The sequence below is a fragment of the Bombina bombina genome, chromosome 6, assembly GCF_027579735.1.
Source record: "Bombina bombina isolate aBomBom1 chromosome 6, aBomBom1.pri, whole genome shotgun sequence".
In the NCBI taxonomy this organism is placed as follows: Eukaryota; Metazoa; Chordata; class Amphibia; order Anura; family Bombinatoridae; genus Bombina; species Bombina bombina.
In genome coordinates, this window is record NC_069504.1 from 409,164,886 (window position 1) to 409,178,928 (window position 14,043).

Genomic DNA, 14,043 nt, shown 5'->3' on the forward strand with positions numbered 1-14,043 from the left:
ATATTTAAATACTCCCATGCACATATCAAGTTCAACCTTTCTATCCCTTTAAGTTAAATAAAAAAAATAAAATAATAACAAATATGTTTATTTAAAATGTTGAAACAAAGCCACTGAATGTATTTATTCCTTTTCCTTTAAGTCACGTTGACTACTGGTACTATGGTGATTGGCTGGCTGACAATATGTACACCCTATGGAAACATAGAGGTCTGCTCATAGTAAATTGCAATTATTTATTTGAGTAAACCTGTTTTATGGCTTCTATAGGAAAGCCTGATTTTGCTAGTAAAAGATAATATTGTGTCTAGGATACAGTGGTCCATAATCCCTCTCCTTGATTTTTTGTTTAACAATAGATCGTTTTAATCAAATCAGTGAGTAGATGGTCCAACTGGCTAGCCCTTATAAATTATAGCAGCATTCCCAAAAACAGGGTTGATAAATCTCAGGAGCTATGTACTCATGATTGCTTGAAATATCAATATGTAAATCATTCCCAGACTAATCTACAACATTTATCCACTTAATATTCCATCCAATTCCTAATTTTCAAATAAATTTGTGATTTCCTGACAGAGAGGTTTTGAATATCATATTCCATACTCATTTGTACTGTCATGGAGTATACATTGTGCAATATTTATCTCTAATTTGAAAATTTGTTCTCAAGGCTTACAATTAGTCTTCTTTCTACACCCTCAGTATGAGTGACAGCTGTTCCTTTCTTTTGTTCCCAATATATTTTCTCTGAGCTAAATTATTTATATGTCTGTTTTTTTTTAAAATCAGCAATTTGGTGTCTCAGAGGAAAACTGTGCCACAGAGGAAACCAATGAACCAAGGGTGGTTATTTTTTAATGCTAAAGTAACTAGGCCCAGCCATAATTTGCTGTCTTATATTTAGCATTTGCTTCACCCTTTTGTCCTTTGCATATTCATTAATGCACAGGACCCAGGTCCATGAATGCCATGGTTAAGTTTAAATCAGCATTCAATTTTTAATGGTGATATTGAAATGTTTATATCTCTTATGGCTTAATAACTGTATATTTTGCAGTTTACCATAGACAGTAACTACCAGCCCTTGAATTTTATAGATTTTTTTAGTAAGACGTGAAATTAAATAAATGTGCTCCTATGCATGATAATTTTAGGCAAAGTGACAGTAAAAATTAATACTTCAGTCACATATGTGTGCATTTACCTAACACTCACACTGTGTAATAAATCATGGTGGGTCGCATGCACTGATTTTGTCAATTCTTTATAAAATTCGTTACTATACGTACCGTGATTTTTTTTAATTTTAGTTCGACACGTTTTAATTAATCAAATAATGCATTTTACACCCATGGGCTAGTGTGTCTACATGCGAATTGGTATTTTATTTTCGTGTCGTAAGACATTTTTATGTATACTATAGGGCTATCTAGGTTCAGTAAAGAAATATGCAGTGTACCAAGCGCCCTCTGGTGCTTGAAGAAGCGAACAGCAGATGCAGAGCAGAGAAGTGGGTGAGGCAACAACGGGCTTGGGGAGGGAGGAGTCGCATCTTCTCTCTTTCTGTTTGCACAGTCCCAGCTGGCACTGCAAAAAGGGATTTACTATTGTCTGAGGCAGCTAAGGGAAAAAAACATCATTCCTTTAACCTGATCTACTGTAAAACGGTCAGGGAAAGCAGAGAAAGAAAGAGCCGGTTGCAGAGACCGAAGGAAGTGTGTGCGAAAGACCATGTCTTACCAGGGCAAGAAGAACATTCCCAGGATAACTGTAAGTCCCCATCAATATCTATTCGTACATCTTCTGCATATCTCTGTAATCTATATTTATGCGTCGTCGTCACCAGTATTTTGCATGGATTCTCTTCAGTAGCTAGTTGTCCTTTATTATTACTGTAGTAAAATGCACCTAAATATTTATAACAACGCAAACGTATATGTGTAACCACATATGTATCTATAATGTAAATCAGATGAACCAAGAGGAGTGCTGCTTTCAGTTGTGTACTTTGGTAAATATATGTCATTCTGCTTGTTTTAGCGAGATATTAAAAAAAAAAGAAAATAAATCAGTTCATTTTAAATTAAATTGTATGATTCTGCATGAACCCAGTAGCTGCCAAAGGATTATACTAAGAAGGTGAAATTGACCTAGCTGTATTAAGATCAGTGCAAAGATTTATAACTCAAGCAGCCTAGTCACTATCATTTGATGCATATTACAGTGTATATCTGACAGGTGTCTGTATAATGCAAATGCAACTTTACAAGTATCGTTTGCATTTTTTGTTGTTTTGCTAATTATTTTATGTATGTGTGCATATGTATGCAGTATATCTGTAAAGGAGCATACATGTCTACACACGTTAAGTTTATCTATAATAAAGTATATATTTTCATAGATTTCAAAAATATAATTGTCATATTTTGCTGTGATTTTATTGCAAGATAAAATGTGACATTTACAGCAGGTAAAGGGGAGGTCCTTCCTGCACCATCACAGGATAAATAGGATTGGACCCCATGCCATTATTTATGGATGCATCTTCTTTCTCCCTGCTAAACATTTCCATTACATTTTAGTCATTTAAGGCTTTCCATGATTTATGACTAGTGAAATGCATTTCTTTACAGACAACCTCCCAGCATCCTTGTGTTCTATTACTGGCCTGGCCTTTATTGTCAGATGCAAGATGTGCAGCTGTGCTTTGTCTCTACTGAATTTAATTAGACCTTTTGTGGGGGGTGCACTGGGAGTGGAATAGGTAGCTACTCCATCTTTACAATCCAGACAAAGGGAAAGTGGGTTTATGGGCAGGAATCACTGATTTACTGGCTATACAATAAAGAGATTTTTTGCTTATTGGGATCTCCAGTTAGTAGGAGATTATGATTTCTTGTATTTTAATTCTTAATTGAACGGGGGTGATTGGAGTGATCTATACACAAAGCACAATTTAGCAGTGCAGTCATGTTCAGAGCATCTTGCAGTACAACCCTTTAAAAATAAACCAATAGCCTTGTAAATACAAGTACAAGCAGCATCATTTAATGTGAATTTCATTCCTTTATTTGAACATATATATATATGTAGCTATAGCTCATTTTATGTAAAATCTGCAGAAATCTGAGATGCATTGCAGTGTCAGGCTAGACATATACAGTTTAGGGAAATTACTGGAGTACAATATTCTCTATGTACTAAAGCACACAATCAGGTGCGTACAAATCCAGTATATGCAGCCAGCTGAACTATTAACTGCTGGTGTTGTGTTTCAGTGGTTAGCTGGAGATTTGTACATCTGACTAGAAAGCCAAGCAGGTGCAGTCATCCGACAGCAATCTTCTGCAGCATTTTGACAATCTCTTGCATTCTTTTATATTTAACAAGCGTTGTTAGGCACAGAGCTTCTGATGCCATGCTTGGTAAGTCTTCATCAGCATCCATCTTGGGAAGCCAAATATGTGGATGGAGCATTTAACTGGCTTTCGATCCAAACAGGAGCACACTATGGCTATCATATCAATTAAATTACCTACAATAACTTGCTGCAGACTGTTTTTAATCATTTTGTGAGTTATTTCCAACAAAATTACAAGATAAACACAAAGTGTAATTGTGCAGTTGATCCCTATGCTATGAAATGAAACATTCCTAGATATTTGTGTTCACATTTCTAAACATCTTTTTGCAATGAATGCCTCTCACCTTTTTTTCTGATTATATTGAAAATTGTGGATTTTTGTAATACTGTGTTTGTATCTATATACACATATGTGTGTGTGACTGTGTATGTATATAGTATAAATAGCACTCTATTGGTCTGCACCTCATCTAAAAAAAAACAAAAAAACAGAACATGGTCTTTGTTGATTTTGAACAATACCACACCCTGTCCCTTGAGTTTTCTCTCCTGAGAGAGGATAGTCTTCTGCTGCTAATTTGTACATACAGTCTATGTATGCTGCAAAGGCCCTATTACTTAGATATTGTCGCTTTTGAAGATGTCTTGCTGATCTGCCACACCCAAATGAATTTTTCAGTGGTGAAAATAAATCATGTTTTTTTTCCTAGTCATGAATCTTATTTTCCTGTTACTCTAGAAAAAAAAATGGAGAAAAATAACAGTGGTATAGTACAATGAATATAAATATACTTTCTCTTTTTAATGATATATTTTCATATAGTGAATGGATGGTTTTCATAGCAAAAACACATGCTGCATACTGAAGAATTACCTGCATTATATGATTTTGTTTAACTGTAAGTCAATCTAGACTAGAAAATAATACATAGAAAACCACTGATAATAGCCACAAAACACATTTCCCTATGTTATCACAAAGACCATAATTTCATACAACAGTAAAGGTGGCTGATGTATAGCTGAAAAGAATGTTGACACATAGAAAAAATAAATCTAAGATCAATGCATAGCTTAGTTAAAAGCTTTTTACTTTTTACAGCCTTAGGGCTAAATGCTATGCTGGCCACTATAATTAAGTCTGTATGATTTTTTTTCCCATAGTGGCTCCATTTTATTGAGTGGACCGTATTGACACCACTTAGTAACAACATACTATATGTGGGTGATTAAATAATAATTCCACTTGGGACTAGTTGCCAGGGTGATTCTGAACCCACTCATAACTGTGGTGCTTGTGAATCCTTACAACACTTTTCCCCAAACTACTTTCCCACACCACACTTTAGCTATGTCTTTCTGGCCTTCCCCAAACCCTTCAGAGAAAAATCTTGACTACAACATCAACTCACAACTGGCTGAACCAGTCCCCTCTAACTTGCTATTTCCCCAACTGCATTTACCTATTTTGACTGACATGATCCCCCCCACCACAGTTAACTGCCTTCAACACCCTATTTATAAAAGTATGTAGCAGTTCAAATTGTGTAATTGTGCTATCTAATCAGGATTGTAGAGAGATGGGCTGTCAAAATTGAGCTTCTTACTCTTATGATTGGTTAATGATATCACTGATCAAATGCAAGCAGCGAGTATGGGTACTCATGACCCCCAGCTTTATGCTCGCCAGTCACATGCACATAAAATATATCAGCAATACAGTGACAACTTTTACTAGAAACATTTTTGCTTAAAGGGACCTTGGTAGCGCCTGCTGATTGGTGTCTAAATGTAGCCACTACCAGGCTGCTGAACCAAAAATGGGCCTGCTCCTATGCTTACATTCCTACCTTTTCAAATAAAGATAGCAAGAGAATAAAGAAAATTGATAATAGGAGTAAATTAGAAAGTTGATTTCATGCTCTATCTGAATCATGAATCTGAATCTATCTGAATCATGCACCTGCGGGCATGAGCTGTAAATCTCCCTGGTCGCACGTGACCAGGGAGGTTGATATTCTCAACCTAAGAGGTGGAGAAGAGGCTAGGAAGCAGCTGTCTGATGACCACTGCTTGATAAATACTGACTTCAGGTTCTCTTTTAAGAACCTGCAGACATAGTGAGGCGAAGGGCTTGATAAATCGAGCCAATAGAGGACTTAATGTTCCTCTAAGTTCCTGTATTAAGGTTCTCCATAGCTACTGTGGAGAACAGCATTAGAAATCTATTCTCTACCAGTAGTAGAAGCAATGTTACAAAAAAAGGGCTCTACAAGGTGCAAAAATAATCTATAACATAGCGCAATAATAATTTTATTGGAACCCAATAATAATTTATATTGGGGGATTAAAAAATATATAATGGAGCACAAAAATAATATATAACAGAATGCAAAAATGATATATTTTGGGGAATAACAATAAGATAAAAGAAGCGCTAAAATTGAAGCACAAAAACAATGAAAATGTAGATCTATTTTCTTCCATGAGAGTTTGTTGAAGAGGGGCGTTAACAAAGCTACTAGGGGGCTGTATAAATATTTTTATTGGTTTATATATGACTTACATTATTATTATTATCGGTTATTTGTAGAGCGCCAACAGATTCTGCAGCGCTAATTGCTTATTTTCAATGATAAATACTAATCCGACTAGATAAATGTATCTTTAGTTCTCCTCAGCTCTCCTATAGAGAAGCGCAAATAAAAAAAACAATATTTTGTTGATAAATTTGAGAGAACAGATGTGCTTCTCTAAAGGAGAGCTGAAGAGAACACATAGGATAATAACACAGAGAATTCTCCTTTTGTTTGATAAATTGAGCCCATAAGTGCTTTTGAAAGCATTATGATTGACCCCATAGTAAGGAATTGATACTAATGCAAAAATGACAAAAAAGAGCATTTCATTTTTTTATTAGAATGTCCTTTAAAGGAAAATAAAAAATGCATTACTATAAACAGTCACGCTAATTCATTACAATCTTTAAAGTGAGTGTAAACTTTCATGAATCAGTGCCTGGTTTTTAAAAAATACTATTAAAAACAGGGGCACTTTCATTCATGAAACTTTACATTGCAGCGTATTTTTAAAAATGCATAGCTTTTTCTTCAGCAAAGCCGGATTGGCGATCCCCCGCCCGCAGCTCCTCTGTACTTACGTCAGCAATGACGAAACCGGCTTCCTTCAATCATGGCGTGCACCCCAGAGCGTCCATCTCGTGAGGTACAGCATGAGAAGCGGGCGGGGGATCGCCGATCCGGCTTTGCTGAAGAAAAAGGTAAGTATTTGTAAAAATACACTGCAATGTAAAGTTTCATGAATGAAAGTGCCCCTGTTTTTAATAGTATTTTTAAAAAACGGGCACTCATTCATGAAACTTTACAGTCACTTTAAGAGACATTGTAGTGTACACTAGATTTGTCTTTGCATAGATGTTTTGTAGATGATCAGCTTATATAGCCCATCAGGGAGTGTTTTTGTAACAATGTACAGTTTTGCTTATTTTTTTTTTTAATAACATTGTGCTGATTATAAGACTCCTAACCAAGCCCCAAAGTATCAGATGTAGACCCAAGTCTACAGACTCTTGCTTGCTCCTGTCTGTGTAATGGCTGTTTTCATATGCAGGAGAAGGGGGAAGGGCCTTCTCTTCCTGCTTTCTCAGCCCTTTTCAGTGGGTGTCCCAGCCTAACCTCATCAACAGCTTCTAAGTACGTTTTAAAAATATTTTGTACTGGATTATTAGATCAGTATTTGTGTATATTCTTCTTTATAGTAGTGTCTGTTACATGCTGCTATACCAAAGTTGGTGTATACTGTCCCTTTAAGCATGTTATCAGTAGATATTGTTTTGTGAACTTTGTCTAGTATTGTGTGTTTTTCCAGTGATCACAATCCAATAATACTTCTTATTATTCCATAAGCTTCACATCGTTACTGTGTGAAAAAAACCATAAAATGTCCTCATTGAGAATTTGGAATGTGATCAGAAAAACAGACTGGTACATGTTAAAAACAGCGCCCATTTTTATCTAAATGATAACGAAAATAGTGCTGCCAATAAACAATGAAAATGACTGATTAACAATATGTTTAACTCCTTTGAGTTGATTAAGGGACACCCCTTAACGACAGTGACTTATCCGGCATATCGCCAGGCTTTAAAGTGATGGTAAACCTTAACTAATAAAATGCCATATATATTTAATATTTGCCATTAAAAAAGTATATGTGTAACTTTTTTGTTTTTAATCCATCTGTAAAAGGGTTAAATTAGTTCATATAGTAATGCTTTTATTGCAATGTTATGCTGGCCCACTTAGATTAACTCTTAAATCTCTTTTTATTTACACCAACTCTTATTAATACAAAGTTTGAGAAAACAAATACTTAGATTAACTCTTAGATAAACTCTTAGAAGAGAGTGGGTGGGAGTGTTCTATGCCTCCCAGTCCAGCCAAAAGAGGAAATGAAGGTGGGTGGAGGAACAGACAATACCAATTAGGATTATACATCTTTTATTATAAAATATATATATACACCTTAAGAAAATAATAATTATGTGTTTTTACTTGCAAACTAATATATATTTTTAATTGTAACATTCTTATACTCGCCGGTGAGACTGCACTATTTCTTTATACCTTACTGCTTTAGGCGTGCAGTGTACATTATTAAAGGGACAGTATACACCAATTTTCATATAACTTCATGTAATAGACACCACTATAAAGACTAATTTACACAGATACTGATATAAAAATCCAGTATAAAACTGTTTAAAAACTTACTTAGAAGCTCTCAGTTTAGCTCTGTTGAAAAGGTAGCCGGAAAGCCCACTGCAAGTAGGAAATAAGACACTCCCCCCTCCCCCTTCTTTTGCATATGAAAAGACCCTTTACACAAACAAGAGCACGCTGGAGTAGGTATCTGTCAGCAACATAGTAACATAGTAGATAAGGTTGAAAAAAGACCGAAGTCCATCAAGTTTCACCTATACATATCTAAAATACTTACAAAAAGCTCCAGTTAAGCTTAAATAACCCCACTAAAAGATGATCCATTTAATACTAGCAATAATATCCATTAATTTTGTTTATATACAGAAATGTATCCAGACTATTTTTAAATGTATCTAGGGTATTGGCATTCACTACCTCCTTTGGTAATGAGTTCCACAATTTTATTGCTCTTACAGTGAAAAAACGTTTCCGTTGCAGGAGATTAAATCTCCTTTCCTCCATCCTTAAATTGTGACCTCTTGTCAGAAACAATTTTCTTGGAATAAACAGAGCTTCTGCTATCTCTGTATATGGGCCTTGAATATATTTATATAACGTAATCATGTAACCAATCAAGCGCCTTTTTTCTAAAGAAAAAATACGTGAGTACCAGCACAGTATGGTAAAAGTAATATTCTTTATTCAAGACCCATGTTAAAAATAGCAAAGTTTCGGGGTTAACCCCTTAGTCACGCGAGATGACATGACTAAGGGGTTAACCCCGAAACGTTGCTATTTTTAACATGGGTCTTGAATAAAGAATATTACTTTTACCATACTGTGCTGGTACTCACGTATTTTTGCATATTGTTTGGGGCATTGCAGTTACCCCCTATACCGAGCACTAACAGTGGTGCTGTATTCCCACCTTCTTTGGACTGTGTTTTTTCTAAAGAAAACAGACCCAGTTTGGCTAGCCTCTCCTCATAGGTTAAATTCTCCAATCCCTTTATTAGCTTTGTGGCCCTTCTCTGAACTTTTTCTAGTTCTGCAATATCTTTTTTTGCGATCGGTCCCCAGAACTGCACTTCATACTCAAGGTGAGGTCTTACCAGGGCTTTATATAGTGACAGAATTATGCTTTCCTCCCTTGAATCAATACCTCTTTTAATACATACTAGTATCTTATTAGCCGTTGAAGCCACGCAGCCACTGCCCTGCATTGTGCACCTATCATTAGCTTGTTATCTATTACTACTCCCAAATCCTTTTCCTCCTTTGTTTGGCTAAGTCTTGTCCCATTTAAAAAATACGTTGCCTGCTTATTTTTACTTCCAAAATGTAGAACCTTGCATTTTCCCATATTAAATCTCATTTTCCATTTACTTGCCCATACTTCTAATGTTTGCAGATCCTTTGTAATGAAAGTTCATCCTGCTCTGACCTAATGACCTTACTTAACTTAGTATCATCTGCAAAAATAGAGATGTCGCCATTTAATCCTTGATCCAAGTCATTTATAAAAATATTAAAAAGAACAGGACCCAGTACTGATCCCTGGGGGATTCCACTGATTACTTTTGTCCAATCTGAGTATGATCCATTTACTACTACTCGTTGCTCCTTATCTTTTATCCAGTTATTTATCCTTGAGGTAACATTTTCAGCTATTCCCAGTCCCTTAAAGGACCAGTAAACATAGCAGATTTGCAGAATCAACAAATGCAAGATAACAAGACAATACAATAGCATTTACTCTGAATTTCAAATGAGTAGTAGATTCTTTTCTAACACATTTCAAAGTTATGTATATTTCCACTCCCCCTGTACCATGTGATATGAATCAGCCAATCACAAATGCATATACGTATAGTCTGAGTTCTTGCACATGCTCAGTAGGAGCTGGTGACTCAAAAAAAGTGTAAATATAAAAGACTCTACACATTTTTTTTAATGGAAGTAAATTGGAAAGTTGTTTAAAATGACATGCTGTATCTGAATCATGAAAATTTAAGAAAACCTGAGTGTCCCTTTAATTTTGTGCATTAGTCTCTCATGTGGCACTGTATCAAATGCCTTTTCAAAATCTTAGTATATCACATCAACCGATTCCCCTTTATCTATATTTTTTACTTACTTCCTCGTAGAATCGAATTAGATTAGTTTGACATGATCTATTTCTCCTAAAACCATGCTGTTTAGAACTCACAAATATGCTCATCAATATAAACCCTTATAATCCCTCCAAATATCTTCCCCACTATTGATGTCAGACTAACTGGTCTATAGCTTCCTGGATCATCCCTGCTTCCCTTTTTGAAGAGTGGCACCACATCAGCTTTACACCAATCCTGGGGTACCATGCCTGAGGATAATGAGTCTTGAACAATTAAGAGTAGTGGTTTGTCTATAACAGTGCTAAGTTCCCTTAACACCCTTGAGTGTATTACTTCTGGGCCTGGAGTTTTATTTACCTTAATATTATCCAGTTTTTTCCTGATATCCTCTAAACATAACCCAGTTAATGGTATGGACTGGCATGTTCTATTTTATTCCAAAGTATCATCCAATGGTTCCTCTCTTGTGTATACTGAAGAAAAAAACTGGTTTAGTACCTCAACCTTCTCCCTGTCATTATTTGTAATGCTACCCTCCACGCATTTTAATGTACCTATATTGTCCTTCTTAGATTTTTTGTTATTTATGTACTTAAAGAACCTTTTAGGGTTAGACTTAGAATCCTTTGCAGTTCATTTTTCATTTTCAATTTTGGCTAATTTGATTGCTTTTTTGCATGCTTTCTTACATTCCTTATAAATATGGAATGTTGAGTCTGTACTATTTTCTTTGAATAATTTAAATGCCCTACGTTTTTTCCTAATTTCTCTTAACACATTTTTAATTAGCCACATTAGCTTTGATTTTTTATTTTTATTTTTATAACCATATGGTATTTGTTGATATGTATATTTATTTAACAAAGTTTTAAATATTATCCATTTATCCTCTGTATTTTTTATTAGAGAATACATTATCCCAATTTATATCATTTAATGATTTCCTTAAATCGTTGAATTTTTCTTTCTTACAATTAAAAGTCTTAGTTAAACCTTTAAGACACTGCATATGAAAAGAGATTTCAAATGTGACCATGTTATGATCACTGTTACTCAAATGTTCTCTGACTTCTATGTTTGATATTATATCTTTATTGTTTGATAGCACTAAATCCAATATAGCTTTACTCCTAGTTGGCTCCTCAATAATTTTGACAAGAAGTTATCCCTGAGAACATTTAAAAATCTACCCCCCTTAGCTGAATTACTAGTTTCATTGGCCAAGTTTATATCAGGGTAGTTAAAATCTCCCATAATTACAGCACTGTTATTAGCAGCCTTACCTATTTGGATTAGTAGTTGAGTTTCCTCTGGGTCACTAATGTTGGGGGGCTTGTAGCATGTTCCAAGTAATATTTTTTTAGGATCCCCCCCCCACTATTTATTTCAATTCACAGGGTCTCTACATTGTCACCTGTATCATAAATATCTTCGCTTATTGTAAGTTTAAGGTTAGGTTTAATATACATGCAGATACCTCCACCCCTTTTATTATTCCTATCCCTCCTAAATAAAGTATACCCCTCTAAGTTAACTGCCCAGTCATGCAAATCATCCCACCAAGTTTCAGTTACAGATACTCGTCGACTTACGACCTATGCGACTTACGGCCATCCGTACTTACGACTATCGGTCGCACTGAAGAGGCGATACGTGTGCAAAGGCGGTACTTGCAACCATCGGTCGCAAAGGCGGTACTTACGACCATCGGTCGCAAAGGCGGTACTTACGTCCATCGGTCGCGCTGAGGGTGATGCTTATTTGCGTATGTGCGTAAAGGGGCAAGGCAGTGCTTGTGTGCGCAAAGGCGGTACTTACGTCCATCGGTCGCACTGAGGGTGATGCTTATTTGCGTATGTGCGTAAAGGGGCAAGGCAGTGCTTGTGTGCTCAAAGGCGGTACTTACGACCATCGGTCGCAAAGGCGGTACTTACGACCATCGGCAAGGCAGTGCTTGTGTGCGCAAAGGCGGTGCTTGTGTGTGATGAGAAGTGACTGTAAGCAGCAGCCTTTGTATGGGTCTGACCATGTCGCAGTCCAAAAGGCCGGTACCGTGTAGTGGCAAAGAGGCTACAAAGAAGAGGAAAGCTCTTGATTTGGAGTTAAAAATGAAAGTAATAAAGCAGTATGACGAAGGTAAAAAAGTGAATGCGATTGCCCGTGATATGAAACTGTCGCATTCCACAGTTTCCACAATCATTAAGGACAAGGAACGCATACGTGAAGCTGTAAAAGGTTCCGCACCAATGAAATCAACAATAATAACAAAACAACGTCAAGGGCCCATTCATGAAATGGAGAAATTATTAATGTTGTGGATAGAAGATCAAATACAAAAACGTACACCCATAAGCCTTCTAACAATTCAGATGAAGGCTAAAAGTTTGTTTGAGACTTTAAAGGAGAAAGCTGGTGAGGATTACAAAGAGAATTTCCAGGCAAGCACTGGATGGTTTAAACGTTTTAGAAGAAGATTCAGTCTGCATAATGTGCGGGTTTCAGGAGAAGCAGCAAGTGCAGATTCAGAAGCCGCTGCAAAGTTCATTGACACTTTGGATGAATTAATCCAAGAGGGAGGGTATTTACCTGAACAAATATTCAACGTTGATGAAACGGGTCTGTTCTGGAAACGGATGCCTGAGCGCACATACATTCACCAAGAATCAAAAACCATGCCAGGATTTAAAGCATTCAAGGATCGGGTAAGCTTGTTACTTGGAGGAAACGTTGTTGGTTTTAAGCTTAAGCCATTTCTTATCTATCGCTCAGAAAACCCACGTGCATTTAAAAACATTAATAAGCACACGCTGCCTGTGTATTACCGGTCAAATGCTAAATCGTGGATGACTCAGGCATTGTTCACAGACTGGTTTGTTAACTGTTTCATTCCCCAAGTTCGTGAATATTGCTTAGGGAAAGTAATCCAGTTCAAAATTTTAATGATTTTAGACAACGCACCTGGACATCCACCACACCTGGGTGACCTTAATCCTGATGTAAAAGTGGTTTATATGCCACCTAACACAACACCACTCATTCAACCTATGGACCAAGGGGCAATTGCCACGTTTAAAGCATACTACCTCAGATCTACATTCGCCCAAGCCATAGCTGCTACAGATGCTGATGATGACATAACATTGCGTTATTTTTGGAAAAGTTATAACATTCTTCAGTGCATAAAAAATATAGCAGCAGCGTGGGAGGATGTAACAGAAAAGTGCATGAATGGAATTTGGAAGAAGTGCCTAAAACGATATGTGACCAGATTTGAGAGATTTGAAACAGAGGAAGAGCTCGATGAAATTCGAGAAAACATTGTAAGACTTGCAAACAATCTTGAATTGGAATGTGAAGTGGAAGATGTAGAAGAGCTGTTAGATTATGAGTCAAAAGAACTTTCAAATGAAGATCTAATAGAACTGGAAGCAGAGAGAGTTGCAGAGGAAAATAGGAGAGAGGAAGAAGACAAAGAAGAAGAAGAGCCAGAGAAGAAATTCACTGCAAAGGGGTTGGCTGAAGGCTTTACATTGCTAAATAAAGCTGTCTCCTGTTTTGAAAACATGGACCAGAATGTTGAAAGATTTAACAAGGTTGACCGTCAAATTCAGGAAGCTGTGCGTGGCTATCGTGAAATCTATGAGGAGAAAAAGAAACAAACGCGTCAAACAAAGCTCAGCATGTTTTTTTGAAAAGAACACTGCATCTGAAACCCCTCCAGCCTCAACTCACCAAGATGATAATACTGTAACTCTGATGACATAACTGTAAAAGTACAGTAAAAGAAAAATTTAAGTTCAGTTACTTTTCTTAAAAGTTTAAAGTAAAATAAGTG

At 36.3% G+C, this 14,043-nt stretch overlaps 1 protein-coding gene across 2 annotated transcripts in view; it reads left to right on the forward strand.

The window, feature by feature from the left end:
* The window catches only part of DPYSL3 (dihydropyrimidinase like 3), a 609,221-nt gene that overhangs the window by 248,720 nt on the left and 346,458 nt on the right, over nt 1–14,043 (forward strand). Inside the window, exon 1 of one of the 2 annotated variants that reach the window (XM_053717145.1) lies at nt 1,565–1,773. The exons of the other annotated variant lie outside the window; for it this stretch is intronic. Within the exon in view, the coding sequence (XP_053573120.1) occupies nt 1,735–1,773 (39 nt within the window). The 5' untranslated portion in view covers nt 1,565–1,734. Of the gene's footprint in view, nt 1–1,564; nt 1,774–14,043 lie in introns of those variants that run through there. 2 annotated transcript variants of the gene reach the window in all.